Source organism: Jaculus jaculus, chromosome 19 (genome assembly GCF_020740685.1).
Source record: "Jaculus jaculus isolate mJacJac1 chromosome 19, mJacJac1.mat.Y.cur, whole genome shotgun sequence".
Classification (NCBI taxonomy): Eukaryota; Metazoa; Chordata; class Mammalia; order Rodentia; family Dipodidae; genus Jaculus; species Jaculus jaculus.
The window spans coordinates 39,978,997-40,001,084 of record NC_059120.1 but is presented as its reverse complement, the minus strand read 5'-3'; the positions used below and the strand labels follow the sequence as shown (position 1 = coordinate 40,001,084).

Below are 22,088 nucleotides of genomic sequence, written 5' to 3'. Positions count from 1 at the left end.
TAGATGTTTATGTCAAGGTTCGTTGTCTGAATAATCACTGTACTGTAGCCACGAGAAGATACGAGTCCAAAAATGGCCACTGGGGTGCTATAGCTCAGGGGATAGCGTGCACTTAACTGTGTAATGGCCTGAGGGCCTAACACTGGGGTGGGGGGAGGGAGCCACTGAAATAAGCCAGAAAGCTTATCAATCAAGATCTGTAGAGAGCACAGGTGCCTGCAGCTAGCTCCTGTGCGATGGCTTCCAGAAGCGGCTCCGGTGTCTCCTCCTCCTCCCCCACCGCTACATTGGAATCACCTGAATTCCCTGACTCTCACAAGCCAGGTCCCAGCCAGAGCGAGGTCGTCGCAGGACGCCGCAACCCCTCGATGCTGCGTATGGTTCTGGAGGCTCTGCAGGCTAAGGAACAGCGCCAGGGCACATCGGTGGTGGCCATCAAGGTCTACATCCTGCAGAAATACCCGACAGTGGATGCCGCCCGCTTTAAGTACCTGCTAAAGCAGGCCCTGGACACTGGCATGTGCCGAGGTCTCCTGACCAGGCCGGCCAACTCCAAAGCGAGGGGCGCCACGGGCAGCTTCAGATTGGTTCCTAAGAACAAGAGAAAGAGCTTGACCAAGAGGATGGGCACCCTCACAGCTCCCGGGAGAGCCACTGGTGCCAAGCAGGTGGGCCCCAAGAAACCTCAGCAACCAAAGCGAAACTCTGCCAACATGGCCAAGATGGAGAAAGCCATCACGAAACCAGGAGTGGCCAGCAAGGCTCGTCCCTGCTTAGGAAGTGCCCAGGAGAAGGGCTCCAAGAGAGCCAACCATGCCAGCAACGTGGGGACAAAACTGGGAGAGGCAAAGAAGGCCGCTCCAAAATCAAGCCAGGCCATCAGGGTCCCTCCCAGTGCCAATGGGTTCAGCGGGAAGACAAAGGTCAAAGGCAGTGGACGCAGACAAGGCGCCACCGAAGATCCCAGGAAAACCAGAGCTGATGGCGAGAGATCCAAGCCTTCAGCCAGTAAGGTCCACAACACTGTTGCTATTCCGGCCAAAAAGAAGATGGCAGCTAGAGCACCAAAGGGGACAACAAGTCGCAAGGCTGAGGTGGGGCCCAAGACCAAAGCGACTCCCCAGGCTGGGGGCCCCAAGCCGCAGCCCCCACACACAACCAGGAAGACAGAGGTCCCCAAGAGCCCCAGAAGGCCTGGGCTGCTTGCCAAGGCCTCGTCGTCTAAGGCTCTTAGCAAGAAGGCAAAGGCTGAGAGCTGGGGCTAGGGTGGGCCGGGGGAGGGGAGTTGGCAATTTCGACTTTTATTCCTCCAACAAGCTATCACCCTATTCATTTAATTGTAACTTATTTATCAATAAAAACTTCTCTGTTTGCTCACAAAAAAAAAAAAAAAGATTTGTACAAAGAAGCAGATTCATCAAGAATAATATGAAATAGCCAGGCATGGTGGCGCACGTGAATAAAGCAAAGAGGCAACCTACAGAATGGGAAAAAATCTTCGCCAGCTATATATCTGATAGAGGATTAATATCTAGGATATACAAAGAACTTAAAAAGTTAACTCATAAGGAATCAAACAAGCCAATCAAAAAATGGGCTATGGAGCTAAATAGAGAGTTCTCAAAGGAAGAAATATGAATGGCATATAAGCATCTTAAAAAATGTTCTATGACACTAGTCATCAGGGAAATGCAGATTAAAACTACATTGAGATTCCATCTCACTCCTGTCAGATTGGCCACCATCATGAAAACAAATGATCATAAATGTTGGTGGGGATGTAGAAAAAGTGGAACCCTTCTACACTGTTGGTGGGAATGCAATCTGGTCCTGCCATTGTGGAAATCAGTGTGGAGGTTCCTAAAATAGCTGAAGATTGATCTACCATATGACCCAGCTATAGCACTCCTAGGCATATATCCTAAGGACTCATCTCATTTCCTTAGAAGTACGTGCTCAACCATGTTTATTGCTGCTCAATTTATAATAGCTGGGGAATGGAACCAACCTAGATGTCCCTCAACTGATGAGTGGATAATGAAGATGTGGCACATTTATACAATGGAGTTCTACTCAGCGGTAAAGAAGAAAGAAGTTATGAAATTTGCATAAAAATGAATGGATCTGGAAAGGATTATACTAAGTGAGGTCACCCAGGCCCAGAAAGCCAAGCGCCACATGTTCTCCCTTATATGTGGATCCTAGCTACAGATGATTGTGCTTCTGCATGAGAAGGAAAAAACTCAGTAGCAGAGGCCAGTAAGTTAAAAAGGAGATAAAAAGGGAAGAGAAAGGAAGGGAGGAGGGTACTTAATAGGTTGGTATTGTATATATGTAAGTAGAAAGATTGAGATGGGGAGGGGATATGATGGAGAATGGAATTTCAAAGGGGAAAGCTGGGGGGGGGAGGGAGGGTATTACCATGGGATATTTTTTATAATCATGGAAAATGTTAATAAAAATTGAGAAAAAAGAATAAAATAAGAGATCAGGACTGGAGAGCTGTCTTAGCAGTTAAGGCACTTACCTGTGAAGCCTAAGGACCCAGGATTGACTCTCCCAGAATCCACGTAAACCAGACTCCCAAGGTCACACATGTGCACAAGGACAGGTATGTGCACAAGGTGGTGCATGTGTCTGGAGTTCGATTGCAGTGGCTAGAGGCCCTGGCACACCAATTTTCTCTCTCCCTCTCTCATAAAAAATATGCGATCATTTATTCTGATGTGAATAGGAATGACCATGGCCAGGGAACGCAACAGAGCTCTGCATTGCCCTGAATGGCATGTTCCACTATAGAAGCAGTCACGTGCACTTTTATAGTCACAGAAGCAAGGACAGTCAGAGATCAAGGCATTTACCAAGTGCACTGGTGCGGACAGGATTTGGGCAGGTTATATGGCCAGGCAGGGGAATCTGCTCTAGGTTTCAATGCTATCTGATGACACTGCTAGCTTTTGGTTTAGTAGACACTAATGATCTGCTAAAATTGATGCATTCATAAAGGTTTTAGGAGCTGGGCGTGATGGCGCATGCCTTTAATCCCAGCACTAGGGAGGCAGAAGTAGGAGGATTGCCATGAGTTCGAGGCTGCCCTGAGACTACATAGTGAATTCCAAGGTCAGCCTGAGCTAGAGTGAGACCCTACCTCAGGAAAAAAAAAAGGTTCTAGGGCTAGAGAGAGATCAGTGGTTAAGGAGCCTGCCTGCAAACCCTGCCGACCCAGGTTCACTTCCCCAGTGTCCACATGAAGTCAGATGCACAGGGTGGTACATGCATCTGGAATTCATTTTCAGTGGCTCTATGTCCTGGCACATCCATTCTCTCTCTCTCTCTACTTGCAAATAAATAAATAAATGTGCTGGGCATGGTGGCACATGCCTCTAAAAAAAAAAAAAAGAAAAAGAAAGAAAGAAAGGCTTTAGCCGATAGTTTAGCGGCTGTTCGGTCAGATACAGAGGTAGGTCATAAACAGTTGTGGGCTATGGAGGGACTAAAGACAGCTCAAGAGAATTGCAGCTCTGGACCTACAACATTCCAGCTCCCCATACTCACGGGACTTCCGGTCAGCCTGCAAACCTTCAACATTGGCTGTGGCTTTTTCAGGGAATGTCCATTCACACAGAGATACACATGATCTCTTGTCCAATGAAAAGAAGAGTTGGGGCACCCAATGAAACAAGCCAAGCATGGAAGCTGAACTTCAATCCCTACTGCAGCGGTAGAAGCATGAAGTCTCTGCCCTCTTCCCTAGGGAAGACTCACCCATCAAGGCTCAAGTGGATCCACACAAACATTATCACTGGGGTCATCCCCTACTGTCAAAGATGGCCCCCAACAAAAGGCTTTGGAAGCTTAAAGGACCTTGGGGTTTGGGCTGTGTGGAGCTGGGTGGGGGGGGAGTAGGAATGGGAAAGTCCTGGGGCTGAGTCAGTGGGGAAATTGCCTTCCACAGGAGGCCTGGGCAGAGAGGACCTGCAGAGGACCAGAAGAGTCACTCCCTTTGGCCAGGAATGCAGATAGGTGAAATAGCAAAAGTTGGTTTCACAGTATCATGTTTGCATTGTTTTTCATTGACTAAGTAGTCTCCTGAGTTTCCTTTGCAAATATGCTGCTGCTTTCCTTATTCATGAGTTAAGACCTCTTTATAGTATGCTCACTGTGTAATCATGGGTCATGCTTTTAACCTTTTGATGGTTTTGATGGTGGTGGCTTGATTCAGGTGTCCCCCATAAACTCATGTGTTCGGACTGCTTTGTCCCCAGCTGGTGGCAATTTGGGAATTGGATCCTCCTGGAGGCAGTGTATTGTTGGGGACAGGCTGATGGGTGTTGTAGCCAGTTTCCCCTTGCCGGTGTTTGGCACACTCTCCCGCTGCTGTTGTCCATCTGATGTTGGCCAGGAGGTGATGTCCCCCTCTGCTCATGTTGTCGTTTTCCCTGCCATCATGGAGCTTCCCCTTGAGTCTGCAAGCCAAAATGAACAGTTTCCTCCCACAAGATGTTCTTGGTTGAGTTCTTTGTGCAGGAACTTGAAGATGACTCCAACAAAATTGTCCCATGACTGGAAATGTTGGGAAAAGATTGTAAGTGATGAGTGGGCAGCGAGGTTGGAAGGTTCTATATGGCTATTTTAGGAGCCTGGTGAAGGCAGTATAAGGGTTTGACGGGAGGCAGAAGTAAAGCAGAAAGCTAGGATGGGCTGGACAGGACAGAGAAGAGGGTACCTGTAGGCATTAGTAAGTGATGAGACATATCCAGGAGGAAGGGTAGGGTGGCGTGTGGGTGGAGGGCTTGGAGGAGTCTCCATTCACAGACCCAGACCAAGGCCTGAGCCTTCCTGGATTGAACTTATTATTAGTGTTTTCCAAGATGGACAGCACTTAGAATTTATTGGGTTTGAGCTGGGGAGATGGCTCAGTGGTTCAAAGTGCTTGCTGCCTGTGGTGGTTTGGCTCAGATGTCCCCCATAAACTCATGGGTTCTGAATGCTCGCTCCTCTGCCAATGGCAACTTGGGAGGTGGAGCCTTGCTAAAGGAAATGTGTTGCTGGCAGTAGACCTTGAGGTTAATTAGTCCCTAGTGTGCCAGCGTTAGGTGGCTCGCTCTCCTGCTGCTATCTACCACCTGCTGTGGCAAGGAGTTGATGTTCAGCCATGCTGTCCCCTACCATCATGGAGCGTCCCCTCAACTGTAAGTGAAAAGAAAAATTTTCTTCCAATCAGCTGGTTTTGGTCTGGTGCTTGATCTCAGCAACAAGAAGGTAACTACTACAACACTCCCTAAACATGAGGACCTGAGCTCAATCCCCAGAACCCACATAAAAAAAAAACAAGAGCTACGTGCCTGTAGCTCCAATATAGCAGTTACTTTCTCACTGCTGGGATGAAACAATCAATTCATGGTCAGAATCAATTCATGGAAGGAAAGGGTTTATGTCCAGCTGACAATTGCAAAAGAATTTATGTTCTTACTCTTTTGAGCCTTCCACGGGTGGATTTCACCCTCAGCATCTTTCCTATCATCCCAATGTGAAGAAGTTGGTCCACTCTTTTTTAAAATTTTTTTAAAATTATTTATTTATTTATTTGAGAGCGACAGACACAGAGGGAAAGACAGATAGAGGGAGAGAGAGAGAATGGGCGCGCCAGGGCTTCCAGCCTCTGCAAATGAACTCCAGACGCGTTCGCCCCCTTGTGCATCTGGCTAACGTGGGACCTGGGGAACCGAGCCTTGAACCGGGGTCCTTAGGCTTCACAGGCAAGCGCTTAACCGCTAAGCCATCTCTCCAGCCCTTGGTCCACTCTTAATGGTGGTAATCAACTTAACAATCACAGTTTCGGTAACCTAAAACCAGTCTCTGGACCTTCAACTTCAAACTTGCATTACTCTTCCCTGTGATGAGCCATACATGTTTGTGGTTCCTGGCCGCCCCAGGGCCTTTGCGCACTGGTCTCCCAGAGGTGTCCAGGCAACTGCGGAGCAGGGTCTTCAGTGGCCATGAGTGCAATGGGAAGAAACACCTGGGAGACTGTGTCAGAGGGCAGCTCATTTATTTGTTGGGAGAATGGGCTTATAAGCATTTATATAGTGGTGGGAAAAGGTAGAGGGTCTGGGTCACGGGGAATTGGCTGTTTATTTCAGGCTTTCAAAATTCAGGAGAACCTTTATCATGGTGGGAGAGGTGGCTCACTTCCATAGATCCACAGCAGAGAGACAACACCAATAGCCAGACCTCAGACTGATTTCTACAGGGCTGGACTACAAGCTCCCCTCCCAGAGACACTTCCTGTCCAGCAAGTCTGTGCCTGCTGGAGACTCAAGTTGCAAGTTCAATCTTACTCAAAAGTCCCTGAGGCTATGGGAGCCATGAAATCTATATTTCAAAACACCACACCAATCTTGCTTCTCATTTTTTCAAACTGCTTTTATGTATTTGTGAGCAGAGAAAGAGAGAGAAAAAAAAGTATGGGGCAGGGCCTCTTGCCATTGAAAACAAATTGCAGAATGCACATGCCACTTTGCGTATCTGGTTTCATGTAGTGTTGTAGCCAGCTTCGTGTTGCTGGGCCAACATCCAACCAGAAGCAGCGTATGGAAGGAGAAGCTTTATTTCAGGCTGACAGGATCCAGGGGAAGTTCCATCATGGCAGAAGCTGGCTCCCTTCCACAGATCCAGGAAGAGAGACATCACTAAACAGCCAGTAAATACAAACAGCAGCAAGCATGAACAGCCAGAGCTCCAAAGTGCTCTCCACACACCTTAGGGCTGGACTGCAAGATCTGCCCCCAGGGACATACCTCTTCCCCGGTAGGGTTCTGCCCACTGGAGACTCAAGATTCAAGCCTGAGTCTATGGGGTCACACATTTAAACCGCTACGTGTGGGTACTAGAATTGAACTCAGGCTGGCAGGCTTTCCAAGCAAGCACCTTGAAGTGCTAAGCCATCTCCCCAGACCCCTGCTTCTCATTGTTAAGATAGAAAAGTACATTAGGAAAAGAAGTCAGCAAGTAAAAGATTCACCCTGTGTCCCAGTGAAGAGGCATTCATGGGTTTTACTTCCTGTCCCAGCCAGAGCCCTATAGGGTGAACTCATTCAAGCTGGTTGCGGGACAAGAGGAAAATTTGTTCCAAAAATAGCTGTGAGAGGGGTCATCTGTTTTTATCCATGGCAATGAGAAGAATTGTTCAAACATCCAGGGATGCTTATTTTTTTTCCAGACCTGAGGAAAGAACTAGGTCCATGTGAAGAGACTGTAACTCCTTAGGGAAATCAAGTTGGAAATTTTCTGCTCCTTTTTTCTACAATCTCGCTGTTCAAGACAGCATATAGTAACCTTCATTTTCCTAATAACGCTAACTGACCTTGAAAAATTTTAAAAAGAGCTGGGTGTGGTGGCTCACGCCTATAATGCTAGCACTCCAGAGGCCCAAGCTAGGAGGTCAGCCAGCCGGATAGATAACACTGTGCCTCAAAACATACAATCCTTTCATTCTTTCTTTTATTTATTTTTTATATTTTTGTTTTTTCAAGGTAGGGTTTCACTCTAGCCCAGGCTGACCTGGGATTCACTATGTAGTCACAGGGTGGCCTTGAACTCACAGGTATCCTCCTACCTCTGCCTCTCAAGGGCTGGGATTAAAGGTTTGATTCCCAGGACCCATGTAAAGCCAGATGCACAAAGTGGTCCACACATCTGGAGTTTGTTTGCAGCAGCTGGAGGCCCTGGCATACCCATTCTATCTGTCTGGATTTCTTCTCTCCCCCTCTGTGCTTGCAAATAAATAAATAAAAATACTTATTTAAGGTCTGGAGAGATGGCTTAGCAGTTAAGTGCTTGCCTGTGAAGCTTAAGGACCCCGGTTCGAGGCTGGATTCCCCAGGACTCACATTAGCCAGATGCACAAGGGGGCGCACGCATCTGGAGTTCATTAGCAGTGGCTGGAAGCCCTGGCACGCCCATTCTCTCTCTCTCTGTCACACTCAAATAAATAAATAAAAATGAACCAAAAAATTTTTTAAAAATACTTATTTAAAAGGGGTGGGGTGGGCGTGGCAGCACACACCTTTAATTCTAGCACTCATGAGGCAGAGGTAGGAAGATTTCCCTGAGTTCGAGGCCACCCTGCGACTATAGTGAATTTCAGGTCAGTGTGGTGTAAAGCAAGACCCTACCTCAGAAACAAAAAGAAAGAAAAAAAGAAAAGAAAAAGCAGGAAGAGACAAGAGGGAAGACTCAGCTCAGTAGCAGAGGCAGGCTTTATTTGAGAATGTCTGAGAAGGGTCCTGACCCGAAGCCCTTTCCCTTGCAGACTAGGGGATATTTGTGGTGGGGTAGGGGTCATTGGAATTCCTTTGTTGCAGAACAGTCCACCTTGCTGCTTGGGCCACTACAGAAAGTAATCATGAGGTCTGGAGAGATGGTTTAGCAGTTAAGCGCTTGCCTGTGAAGCCTAAGGACCCTGGTTCGCGGCTCAACTCCCCAGGACCCACGTTAGCCAGATGCACGAGGGGGCGCATGCATCTGGAATTTTTTTGCAGTAGCTGGAGGCCCTGGCGCGCCCATTCTCTCTCCCTCTCTCTCCCTGCCTCTTTCTCTCTCTGTCGCTCTCAAATAAATAAATAAAAATAACAACAAAAAAAAAGACAGTAATCAGTCCAGGAATGTGGTAATTAGAAGAGGTGTTTGGGTCACATGGGAAACAGAGGGCTACAATGAGATGCCAATCAGAGACTGTGGTGGGTTGATTCAGGTGTCCCCCATAAACTTAGGTGTTCAGAACGCTAGGTTCTCAGCTGATGGAGATTTGGGAATTAACACCTCCTGAAGGCAGTGTATTGTTGGGGGTGGGTTTATGGGTGTTATAGCCAGTTTCCCCTTGCCAGTGTTTGGCACACTCCTCTGTTCCTGTTGTCCATTTTATGAACTCACGGTGATCCTACCTCTACCTGCCAAGTGGGATTAAAGGCATGCGCCACCATGCCCAGCCGGAGGCTGTCTCTGGGCCTGGGTGTTTTCCTGCTTTGTGTTCACGTCTGCCCTGTTTTGGGTGCATTCTTGCTTTGCTACATGGCAAAGTTCTGAGTCCCTTACTCTCTGTCAGTCCTCTCTGACCCTCTGTGTGAGGGGATCTTCTGGCATGGGCTCCCTGTTTTGCTTTCCACACGTGTAAGCCCTTCCTCCAGAGGCTTCCTCCCCAGGAATGTGAGGGAGGCTTTTCTCCTCCCCTTGAAGGGGGAGAACTGTTAGCTTGGGCCTCCCTGCTAGCCTTCCCTCTGGATTCTAACCGCCCTTAAAATAAACCTTATAATTCATAATTTACCCTTCTTTGAGTCCATGGTTTCAATTCCTTTTTGTTTGTTTGTTTTGTTTTTCGAGGTAGGGTATCACTGTAGCCCAGGCTGACCTGGAATTCACTACGTAGTTTCAAGGTAGCCTCGAACTCATGGTGATCCTCCTACCTCTGCCTCCCGAGTGGTAGCATTAAAGGCATGCACCACCATGCCTGGCTGAAGGCTAATCTTGTATCTATTTATGTATTCTTTTCTTTCCTTTGAGACATGGTCTCTCTGTAGCCCAAGCTGACCTTAAACTCTAGGCAATCCTCCTGTCTCAACTTCCTAAATGCTGGGATTACAAGCATGAGTCACTGCTCCACTTGGCTTTATCCATTGCTCTATTGGGAATTTTTTGTTGTTGTTCTCTTAAACTTGCTGTTCACAGGCTGTGTTCCCTACTAGAAGTAAAGGCTGTGGAAAACAGACACTTGTGTTTTGCTCTTCTTGGATCCTCAGCCCCAGCAGATCATAACTAGAGACTATTATGCTCTGAATTCCATGTCACTCGCTTTCCTATCATCAGAAAAGCAGGAAACTCACCTGCCTGTGCTCATCAGGAACTTCCTTTTCTTTTCTGGAATTCACTCTGTAGCCTCAGGATGGCCTTGAACTCACAGCAATCCTCCTACCTCTGCTTCCCTAGTCCTGGGATTAAAGGTGCGCACCACCACAGCCGGCTTAATACCTTTTTTTTTTTGAGGCAGAGTCTCCCTCTAGCCCAGGCTGACCTGGATCTCCCCTAGCAGGCTATAACAGCTCATCCAACTCCAGGAAACGCTCACATCTAGTGGGGATTACAAAGCATATGATAACTTGGGAACAGCTACATGGAGGAGAGAGATCAGGGCAAGGTGAGGAGGAAAGGCACGGAATTCCACTTCCTGGAATGCTACCTGCCCAGGACCCTGGGGTGCTCCCTGACCTGGATGTCCTCTAAGCCCTGTTGCTTACGGGATTTATGAAGATTTCATGACATAGACACAAGTGACGAAGTCACCGGCCTTGGTGATTGGACCTCAGACCTACATAGAACTGAGGAGCGGAGCCCAAGGTCCTAACGGTCTAATCACCACCCGCCCTTCCTTCCCTCCTTCCTTCCTTTCTTCCTTCTTTCATTTTCTCCCTCTCTCTCTCCCTTTCTTCCTTCTTTTTTCCTTTTTTGGTTTTCTGAGGTAGGCTCTCCCTCTAGCTCAGGCTGACCTGGAATTCACTCTGTAGTCTCAGGGTGGTCTTGAATTCACGGCGATCCTCCTACCTCTGCCTCCCAAATGCTGACCAGCCCATCCTGAAGCTGTCTAGAGGCCCCATGCACAAGTCATCTCGTTAGCAAGCAAAAGACACCTGGATCACCTCCGAAATCTTAAGGGTGCCAAGAACGGAGGACAAAGACCAAATAATTGGTATCCTACAGGCTATATATTATGTGATTTCATTTATTCCACTTTGGAAAAAACAAAACTATATGGGACAAAACCCAGGTCAGTGGCTCCCAGAGACTGGCATGGGAGAAAGGGTTGAGTGGAAAGAGAAAGAAGTCCCTGGGCTCTTGGCATACTCTGCATGGAGGTGTAGTAATTTACCAAACCTTCCTTCAACTTGCTTGTCATCTGATATTTGGTCACAGCAACAAGAAAGTACCTAATACACACCTTCATCAAAACTCATCACAGGAGCTGGGCGTGGTGGCACACGCCTTTAATCCCAGCACTTGGTGTTTGGCTCAGTGGACACCACCATCTGAAAAGAGAAGCTTCTCTAACCAAAAGTGAGAGCAGCATTAATATATGTGTATGAACATTAAGAAAAGTGCTTACATGCTGGTGGGAATGCAATCTGGTCCAGCCATTGTGGAAAACAGTGTGGAGGTTCCTAAAACAGCTAGAGATTGATCTACCATATGACCCAGCTATAGCACTCCTAGGCATATATCCAAAGGACTCATCTCATTTCCTTAGAAATACGTGCTCAACCATGTTTATTGCTGCTCAATTTATAATAGCTGGGAAATGGAACCAGCCTAGATGTCCCTCAACAGATGAGTGGATAATGAAGATGTGGTACATTTATACAATGGAGTTCTACTCAGCGGTAAAGAAAAATGAAGTTATGACATTTGCAGAAAAATGGATGGACCTGGAAAGGATTATACTAAGTCAGGTAACCCAGGCCCAGAAAGCCAAGCGCCACATGTTCTCTCTCATATGTGGATCCTAGCTACAGATGACTGGGCTTCTGTGTGAGAATGAAAATACTTAGTAGCAGAGGCCAGTAAGTTGAAAAGGAGACATAAAGGGTGGAGAAAGGAAGGGAGGAGGATACTTAATAGGTTGATATTGTATATATGTAATTACAATGATTGTAATGGGGAGGTAATATGATGGAGAATGGAATTTCAAATGGGAAAGTGTGGGGGTGGGGAGGGAGGGAATTACCATGGGATATATTTTATAATCATGGAAAATGTTAATAAAAATTAAAAAAAAAAAGAACCTTAAATCAAAAAAAGAAAAAAGAAAAGTGCTTACAGGGCAGTTTGTGAGCATAATATGCATCTAGCCAGACAAGAGCAGGCGTTGCACTCCTAGGGCTCATGACTTCCCCACTATAGGGTTTTGATTAGGTTTTCAGCTCTTAATAAAGGGAATGGAACCGGGTATGCTGGATACTTGTCATCCCAGTGCTCAGGAGGCTGAGATAGAAAGTCTAGCCTGTGCTACATGTCAAGACTTCATGTCAAAAAATTTTTTTAAGCAGGGGTTGGAGAGATTGCTTAGTGGTTAAGGCACTTAAAAAGCCCAAGGACCAGGTTTGATTCCCTAGTACCCACATAAGCCATATTGCACAAGATGGTACATGCATCTGGAGTTTACAGTGGCTGGAGGCCCAGCACACCCATTCTCTCTTTTTCTTTCTATCTGCCTCTGTCTCTCAAATAAAAAATAAAATATTTTAAATAAAATATTAAATTAAAAAATACCTTAGCCCGTTGTGGCAGCACACTTTTTTAATCCAAGCACTTGGGAGGCAGAGGTAGGAGGATCTCTGTGAGTTCAAGGCCAAGCTGACATTACCTAGTGAATTTCGGGTCAGCCTGGGCTAGAATGAGAGCCTACCTCGAAAACTGGGGGAAAAAAAAAGAGTATACCTTAATTAACTTTCTTTAAATAAAAGCTATCTTCTGCCATCTTTTATATACTTCTAGTTCCCAAGGGTTATGAATAATTTATTTTGGGCCAGAGAAATGGCTTAGTGGTTAAGGCATTTTCCTGTGAAGCCAAAGGACCAAGATTCGATTCCCCAGGACCCACATAAGCCAGAAGCACAAGGAGCACATGCATCTGGAGTTCATTTGCAATGGCTAGAGGCTCTGGCATGCCAATTTTCTCTTTCTGTCTCTCTTCTCTCTTTCCTTGCAAATAAATAAATATTTTTAAAAAAGAATTTATTTATGACTGTTGTGAAGGAATAAAATAAAAAAAAATAGGGCTGGAGAGATGGATTAGTGGTTAAGGTGCTTGCCTGCAAAACCAAAGGACCCAGGTTTGACTCCCTAGTACCCACATAAGCCAGATGCACAAGGGGACACATGCATCTGGAGTTCATTTACAGTGGCTGGAGGCCCTGGCACACCTATTCTCTCTCTCTCTCCCTGCCTATTTCTGAATCTCTCTCTCTCAAAAAAAAAATATTATTTGGGGCTAGAGAGATGGCTTAGCAGTTAAGGTACTTTCTTGCAAAGCCAAAGGACCCAAGTTCGATACCCCAGGATCCATGTAAGCCAGATGCACAAGGTGGCACATGTGTCTGGAGTTCATTTGCAATGGCTGGATGTCCTGGTATGGCCACTCTCTCTCTCTTAAATAAATAAATAAAGACATTTAAAAAATAAACTTTTAAAGGGCTGGAGAGATGGCTTAGAGGTTAAACGCTTGCTTGTGAAGCCTAAGGACCCCGGTTCGAGGCTCAGTTCCCCAGGTCCCACGTTAGCCAGATGCACAAGGGGGCGCACGCGTCTGGAGTTCGTTTGCAGAGGCTGGAAGCCCTGGCGCGCCCATTCTCTCTCTCTCCCTCTATCTGTCCTTCTCTCTGTGTCTGTCACTCTCAAATAAATAAATAAATAAAAATTTAAAAAAAAATAAAAAAATAAACTTTTAAAAATTTACTCAGCCATGGTGGTGCATACCTTTAATCTCAGCACTCAGTAGGATCGTTGTGAGTTCAAGGTCACCCTGAAACTACATAACAAATCAGCCTGGGCTAAAGCAAAACACGATTTCAAAACTAACTAAATAAATAAAATATAAAATGCTTTATCTGTGGCTGGATAGCTGCTTTGATTTCCACACAAACCTCCACTGTCTGCCTTAAGTACTGCTAGCAAGACACGGTTTATGAGAATGTCTGGCATCTTTGTGGTCACGGTTCCTCCTGGAATCCGTGGTGTCGGATTGGAGGCTTCCCTCCAGAGTCCTGCTCCCGACGTTCTGCGGCTCTGGTGTCTCTTTTGCTCGCTCCCTCTTTATTTTCCTTTTTCTTCTCCTCCTCTGCTCTCTGTTCCTTTGCCACAAGTCAGTAGTTGATGCCCATGCCGATGAAGAGGTAGGTGCCCGCGATGATGAGGATGACTCCACAAGCCCAGTACGTGTACTTGTACTCGCCATAGATGTCATTGAGATGGCCTAGGGTGGAAGGTGAAGCAAAACAAAAAAGCCATGTGGAGCCGGACGTGGTGGCACACACCTTTAATCCCAGCACTCGAGGCAGAGGTAGGAGGATCACTGTGAGTTCGACGCCACCCTAAGACTACAGAGTGAATTCCAGGTCAGCGTGAGCTAGAGGAAGACCCTACCTGGAAAAACTGGCAAACAAAAAAAAAGCTATGTGCGAGCCGGGCGTGGTGGCGCACACCTTTAATCCTAGCACTTGGGAGGCAGAGGTAGGAGGATCGCTGTTAGTTCAAGGCCACCCTGAGACTACAGAGTTAATTCCAGGTCAGCCTGGACCAGAGTGAGACCCTACCTCGAAAAACCAAAAAAAAACTATGTGGGTAAAAGTAAACAAAGATACCTTTTTCAAATAAAGTTTAAGGTTCCAATCAGAAAGATGTCAATCCAACTTTCAAAGAACCCATGAATGACAAATTGGACTATAAAAAGTAATTGTTGGGCTGGAGAGATGGCTTAGCAGTTAAGGCACTTGCCTGAGAAGCCTAAGGATCCAGGATTCATTCTCCAGGTCCCATGTAAGCCAGATGCACGGGGAGGGGGTGCATGCATCTGGAGCTCATTTGTAGAGGCTAGAGGCCCTGGTTCACCCTCTCTGTCTCCCCTTCCCTTTCTCTGTCTCTAATAAATAAATAAAAATAAATAAATCAGAAAAAATAATATTAAAGCTAGGCATGATGGTGCATGTCTTTAAAAAAAGAAGGAAAGAAAGAAAGAAAGAAAGAAAGAAAGAAAGAAAGAAAGAAAGAAAGAAAGAAAGAAAGAAGGAATTGTTGGGTTGGAGATGTGGCTTAACAGTTAAGGTACCTGCCTGGACTGCTTGTACCGCGTGACTTTTCCTGGAGGGCGGGGAGGACATAAAGAAATGGCTATTCAACCCAGATGAAGAAATAATTCAGGAACTTATTTTATCTGAGTCCTGCATTGGTGAAGCAATAAATTTACTGGGACTACCTACCAAAGCACAGGCAGCTACACCGTTGTGAGGCCCCTCTCCAGCCCATCTTTTATTTTATATAACCTCAAGGAGGAGCGTGACCTTGTGAATCTTGTTACCCCCCCCACCACCACCACTACCATAAGGAATAGTAACGGGCCTGATCTCTTGAGGGTTTCCAGCCATTTCCACAGCTGCTCTGCTTCAAGATGGTGATGGGCATGTCCAAGCTGGAGGAAATAGCTACACCACATCTTTAGAGAAGCCGCCGTTCCTTTGGTTTACTCAAATAAGCCATCTTCAAACTGATGTCCACATTAACCTTGTTTCCTGTTACCATGGTGACTTGCCTGGCATGGATGAAGTAGTGTCAGAGAATCTCATCTTTATGCTGTCACTTTTGAAAAATATTGTAGGGGCTGGCTTAGCGGTTAAGGTATTTGCCTGCAAAGCCAAAGGACCCAGGTTTGAGTCTCCAGGACCCACATAAGCCCCAGGCATAAGGTGGTACATATGCCTGGAGTGCATTTGCAGTGGCTGGAGGCCCTGGAGGGCCCATTCTCTCTCTCTCTCTCTCTCTCTCTCTCTCTCTCTCTCTCTCTCTCTCTCTTTCTCTCTCTCCCTCCCTCTTTCCCTCTGTAAAATAAATAAATGTAAAAAATTTTTTTAAAATATTTTAACTGGGCATGCTGGTGCATGCCTTTAATCCCAGCCCCCAGGAGGCTTTGAAGGCAAGCACCTTAACTGCTAAGCCATCTCTCCATCCCCAACTTTGGCCTCAAGCTCACAACAATCCTCCAGCCTCATCCTCCTGAGTTCTGTAGCGCTCATCCTCCTGAGCCATCATGCCTGGCCGAAGAAGTACTTTTTTGGCCTGTGTGTGCGTGTGTGCATGCGTGTGTGCGCGTGTGCGTGTGTGTGTTGTGTGCCTCATACATTAGCTGCAGCAGGGTGCTGTCACTGTCAGCGGCTACAGTAGAATGCTCTTTACCACATGCTCTATGGAAGCCAGTCTCTTGCTGGCCCCAGAGTTTGCCATAGCTCCAGTGAGTCTCAGGCCTCTGCTCCCCTGTGGGATTAGGGTTTCAGATGTGTGTGGCCATGCCGAGCTGCTTTTTGGATCCTGGGGATTGACCACTGAGCCACCTCTCCAGGCCAGAATGGTATCTTTTATCTCTTAGCCTGTAACACAGTTCCTAGCATCCGCATCATAGAAGTTAAATAGCCCATCCTTAACATAGACCTGGAATATTATTATTATTATTTAATTTATTTTTATTTATTTGAGAGCAACAGAGAGAGAAAGAGTGAGTGAGAGAGACAGAGAGAGAGAGAGAGAGAGAGAGAGAGAGAGAGAGAGAGAGAGAGAGAGAATGGGCCTGCCAGGGCCTCCAGCCACTGCAAACGAACTCCAGACGCATGCGCCCCCTTGTGCATCTGGTTAACGTGGGTCCTGGGGAATTGAGCCTTGAACCGGGGTCCTTAGGCTTCATAGGCAAGTGCTTAACCGCTAAGCCATCTCTCCAGCCCTGGAATATTATTTAGAAAGATCAAGAAGTGATAGAAAAGTACTCTGATGAGTAACTCTACTGAGGAAGCCTAAAGTCTTTCTGAATTCTTTTATAGAAATTTCTAGATGCTTTATAAAATTACAAAATATGAGAGTTTTGCACAATTTTCCTTAGATGTATTCCAAGGTAGGTTTTGTTACTTTAGTAAATAATTTTTCTCTATCAGTCCCCGCCTTAGTTTTTTTTTTTTTTTTTGTAAGTATCACTCTAGTCCTGACCTAGAACTCATTCTGTAGTCTCAGGCTGGCCTTGAACTCATGATGTTCCTCCTACTTCAGCTTCCCAAGTACTGGGGTTAATAAAGGTGTGTGCCCAGGTCTTTTTCTTTAAATTATTTATTTATTTGTTTATTTGAGAGAGTGAGAGAGTCAAGGAGCAAGTATGGACATACCAGGACTTCTTTCCACTGCAAATACACTCTAGACAAGTGTGCCACTGTGTGCACATAGCTTATATGAGTACTAGGGAATTGAACCCAGACCAGCAGGCTTTGCAAACCCTTTTTCCTTTGATTGCTGAGCCATCTCCCCAGTCCTCCTTTTATTTTATTTTTTTTTAAATAATTATTTATTTATTTATTTGAGACAGAAAGAGGGAGAGAGAGAGAATGGGCGCACCAGGGCCTCCAGCCACTGCAAACAAACTCCAGATGCATGCGCCACCTTGTGCATCTGTGGCTTACATGGGACCTGGAGAGTTGAACCTGGGTCCTCAGGCTTTGCAGGCAAGCACCTTAATTGCTAAGCCATCTCTCCAGCCCCTTCCTTTTATTTTTTTAAAGAGTTTCTGCCTCCCAAGTGCTGGGATTAAAGGCGTGTGCTACCACACCCAGCTCCAAGAAATTATTTTTAAAATACCACATTTTATTCAGATATCACAAACGTGTGGGGAAGAGAGGAAACTGGACTAAGGAAGGGAAGGTAAAGAGGGGAGAAAGGAGAAGGAAGATATGCCGTGTGGAGCCCTGGAGCCCATGAAAATGAACATGGATCTGCGGAGGGGCTTGAAAAGGGATTTTAAAGCATATGCTTCCAAAACATGAAAAGTGAAGACAGCAATAAAGGGTAAAATGTGTCTCTTTTCACCCCAACATGGCTGCTGTGATGGGAGAGAGATCTGACCAGCGCAAGGACCCAAAACATTGCTGCCACAGTTTGAGAGAGACAGACAGACAGAGACAGAGACAGCAAGTGAACGAGAGCCCCTCTCTCCATGGGTCAGGGCAGCTGTAGCACGGAATGCGGCCAGCCCACCTGGACACGCGTACCCCAGGGGTCTCAGCCAATCCGCCTGGGCTTAGAGGGGAAATCCAGTAGGCATATGCACACTGCTTTTCCTTGGATCTCTTTATATCCGGGTTTTCTATTGGAAGGGTGTTGCAGTCAGGTTCACCTTGCTGGTAGAAATCACCCAACCAAGAGCAGCTTGTGGGGAAAAAGAGGTTTATTTTGGCTTATAGGCTCAAGGGGGAAGCTCCATGATGGCAGGGAAAACAATGGCATGAGCAGAGGGTGGACATCACCCCCTGGCCAACATCAGGTGGACAACAGGAACAGGAGAGTGTGCCAAACGCTGGCAAGGGGAAACTGGCTATAACACCCATAAGCCCACCCCAGCAATATACTGCCTCCAGGAGGCTTTAATTTCCAATTGCGATCATCTGGGGAACCTAGCATCCATGACACCTAAGTTTATGGGGGACACCTGAATCAAACCACCACAAAGGTGTTGCCCACATCGAGGGCTGGTTTTCTCCCTTAGTTAATCCTCTCTGGATTACCTATGCCCTCCCAGATAAATCCAGGCATGTGTCTCATAGGTGATTCTAAATTCAGTCAGGTTAAAAGTTAAGACAAACCATCATGTTAGCTATACTCATTACACTGTACAACAGAGTTCTAAACTTGTGTTTCCTGGGGCCGGAATCTCATGCTTCCCTTCCCTGCCTCCAGCCTCAAGGAGCCACCATTCTACATATATATGTAATTTTATTTATTTATTTATTTGAGGGAGAAAGAGGGCGGCGGGGGGGGGGTAGATAACGGGTATGCTAGCCTCTGCAAATAAACTGCAGACATGTGTAGTACCTTATGTGGATCCTGGAGAATTGAATCTTGGTCCTTTGGATTTGCAGGTAAGTGCCTTACCACTAAGCTATCTCTCCAGCTCCATTCTACTTTTTTTGTGGGGGAAGTGAGACAGTCGTTTATTATGTAGCCCAGGATGACCTTGAACTCAGGTTGATCTGCCTGTCTCAGTGTCCTGAGTATGAGATTACAAGAATGAGCCATTTTACCTGGTCATTCTACAAATGTTTAGAGAGAGTGAGAGAATGAGAGAGAGGGAGGGAGAGAGAGAGAGACAGAGACAGGGGGAGAGAGAATTGGTGTGCCAGGACCTCAGCCAGTGCAATGGAACACTAGACACTTGCACCACCTAGTGGGCATGTGTAAACTTGTGCTTGCTTCACCTTTGTGCATCTGGCTTACATGGGATCTGGAGAGTCGAACAGGGGTCCCTAGGCTTTGCAGGCAAGCACCTTAACCGCTAAGCCATCTCTGCAGCCCCCATTCTACTTTTTGATTTGAGAAATTTAGATTCTGCATGGTACAGTATTTGTCTTTCTCTGCTTGACTTATTTCATCTGATATGTCTTTCATGTTATTGCAGATGACAGTGTTTCCTCCTCCTCTTCCTCTTCCCCCTTCTTTGAGATGCAGGGTCTTGCTATGTAGTCCAGGCTGGACTGAAACACCCCATATAGACTAGGCTGACTTTGAATGAATCCTCCTCCGACCCCTGAGTGTGGGTGTTAAGGATGCACCATCATGCTTGGCTTAGAACTGTCTTTTTTTGTTGTTGTTGTTGTTGCTTTTAATATTTAATTTTAATTAATTTATTTGACAGAGAAAGAGGGAGAGAGAGAGAGAATGGGTGTGCCTGGGCCTGCAGCCACTGCAAATGAACTCCAGATGCATACGCCCCCTTGTGCATCTGGCTGATGTGGGTCCTAGGGAATCGAACCTGGGTCCTTTGGCTTTGCAGGCAAATGCCTTAACCGCTAAGCCATTCCTCCAGCCCAGAAATGTCCTTTTTGAAGGCTAATAGCATCTATTTTGAATACATGACTACTTGATACAGTTTGTCCTAGACACTGTCATGAGCTGCTCAAGAAGCACTCCAGATGCTGAGGCCTTCTTACAAATTTTTCTTTCTTTTTTGAGGATATCAGGTGCCAAGAAGGTTTCTCAATGTACTGTTATCTCTCCTGGAGTTTCTTTGGCCCAGATACCACATCAGCATTCACGGACAGGCGAGGCTTTTCTGGACGATCCTAATCAAACAGCAAACCCTCACTTCCACTTAACTTCTCTTGAGTTTTTCCATTGTACCTTCCAAAAGAGTGAGTAAGTGCAAACACTCATTAAGCGCTTTGTATGAGGCAGACATTATTCGTTTGTCAACTAATTTACTGCTGTTAACACCCTTGTGAAGTAAATGCTATTAGTATTCTCAAATTAGAGCCAGGCAAATTGAAAAAACAAACAAACGTTAAGTAGCTTGTTCAGGACTTGGCAGAGCAGGTAGTCAAACCTTACCAGAAAGGCTCTCAAGTCAAATGAACTCCAGATACATGTGCCACCTTCTGCATGTGGGTCCTGGGGAGACAAACCTGGGTCCTTTGGCTTTGCAAGCAAGCGCCTTAACCACTAGGCCATCTCTCCAGCCCTGCTTCCTCAATTTTTTGTTGGAACGGACAAGCATCTAAAAGTTGAGATGCACAGGCCAGGGGGAACAAAAGCCCCATTCCCCCAAATCCCATAATACCAGCACTCAGGAGGCTAAGGTAAGAGGATTGTTAAGAGTTCAAGGCCAGCCTGGGCTACAGAGTGAGTTCCCCATCAGCGTGGACTAGAGTTAAGTCCCTTCCCCAGAAACAAAAGAAGGAGGGAAGGAGGGAGAGACGGAAAGAGAAAAAGGGAAAGAGGGCTTTTAAATAATGCTATCCTTAGCCCTTAGGAAGGTATGAATGAATGAATGATAAAGCAGGGTTATTCAGTCAGAGGGGAGGATAGATAGTGGTCAGATCAATTCTTTCCAGCCCAAATCACTAGCTCAAATCAGATACTTGGGGGTTTTAATGTGTTCCCTCACTGTGGAATGGCTCTATCAAGCTAATTAACATGCACCTCGCATATGTACATTTAAATTTACTCTGGAAGGCAGGCTGTTAATCACCATTTATTATCCTTCCTCATCAAAAGCATCTCCAGTGGACTGACTTTAGGCCACTCTTCCTGTAGCTTGAGGCCACTGTGTTAGCATGGCTCTTCTCCAAGGGGTGTCTGGCTGCTTAAGGACCTGACGCCCTGCCGGGGCCTCCTTCCTCCAGAGGGGCTGGCTCCGACCCCACTCACTCCTGGCGCCCACCGAGGAGTGGTTAGCAGGTTTTGTTTTATTTATTTTTTATTTATTTATTTTTTTTATTTAATTTTTATTAACATTTTCCATGATTATAAAATATATCCCATGGTAATTCCCTCCTTCCCCACCCCCACACTTTCCCTTGTTTTATTTTTTTAATGTTTTATTTATTAACTTGAGATGGGGGGCAGATAGAGAGAGAATGGGCGCGCCAGGGCTTCCGGCCACCACAAACAAACTTCAGACGCGTGTGCCACCTTGTGTAGCTGGCAAACTTGGGTCCTGGGGAATTGAACCTGGGTCCTTTGGCTTTGCAGGCAAACGCCTTCAACGTTAAGCCATCCCTCCAGGCCCCTACCCTTTTAAGTTAAAACTTTTTATTTATTTGCAAGCAGAGAGTGATACACAGAGAGAGAATGAGCGTCACAGGATCTCCAGATGCACGTGCCACTGTGCATCCACCATCTGCCTTATGGGTCCCGGAGAATCAAAACCTGGTCATTAGGCTTTGCAGACAAGTGACTTAACCGCTGATCCATCTCTCCAGCCATCCTTCGGTGTTTTGTTTTTTTTTTTTAAATATTTTATTTATTTATTTGAGAGTAACAGAGACAGAGAGAAAGACAGAGGGAGAGAGAGAGAATGGGCGCGCCAGGGCTTCCAGCCTCTGCAAACGAACTCCAGACGCGTGCGCCCCCTTGTGCATCTGGCTAACGTGGGACCTGGGGAACCGAGCCTCGAACCGGGGTCCTTAGGCTTCACAGGCGAGCGCTTAACTGCTAAGCCATCTCTCCAGCCCTCCTTCGGTGGTTTTATGAGAGGTTTTCACAACTGTCTCACCACTGCGCCTGACCAAGGCATTTGGTGATGCCGCTGGGTTTAAAGAGCCGGCGGTGGGGAGTGCAGGAAAGGGGCAGGAGAGCGGCCCCACGGTGTCCTGTGGGCACATGGGCAACGTGGAGACCCGAGCACGCGCCGGGCTATGCCTCTAGGGACTCCCACATGCTTTGGGGAGCTGGCCAAGTTGAAGTCAGCACTGTTGGGCCTGAGGGAGAAATAGGAGCAAGGTAACGTTTTTTGTTCCCAAGGT

The 22,088-nt window shown here is 46.5% G+C and overlaps 1 protein-coding gene and 1 non-coding gene across 2 annotated transcripts; both read left to right on the top strand.

Annotated features, from left to right (window-relative positions):
- The first annotated feature begins 236 nt into the window (after nucleotides 1–236).
- On the top strand, nucleotides 237–1,265 carry LOC101601325 (histone H1.8-like). The gene has a single exon (XM_004658904.2). It carries the CDS (start codon nucleotides 237–239, stop codon nucleotides 1,263–1,265), a length of 1,029 nt encoding a protein of 342 aa, XP_004658961.1.
- Nucleotides 1,266–7,030: 5,765 nt separating this feature from the next.
- Nucleotides 7,031–7,154, top strand: LOC123456137. The gene has a single exon (XR_006634354.1). It is a non-coding gene; the product is annotated as a small nucleolar RNA SNORD22 (small nucleolar RNA).
- The last annotated feature ends 14,934 nt before the right edge of the window (nucleotides 7,155–22,088 follow it).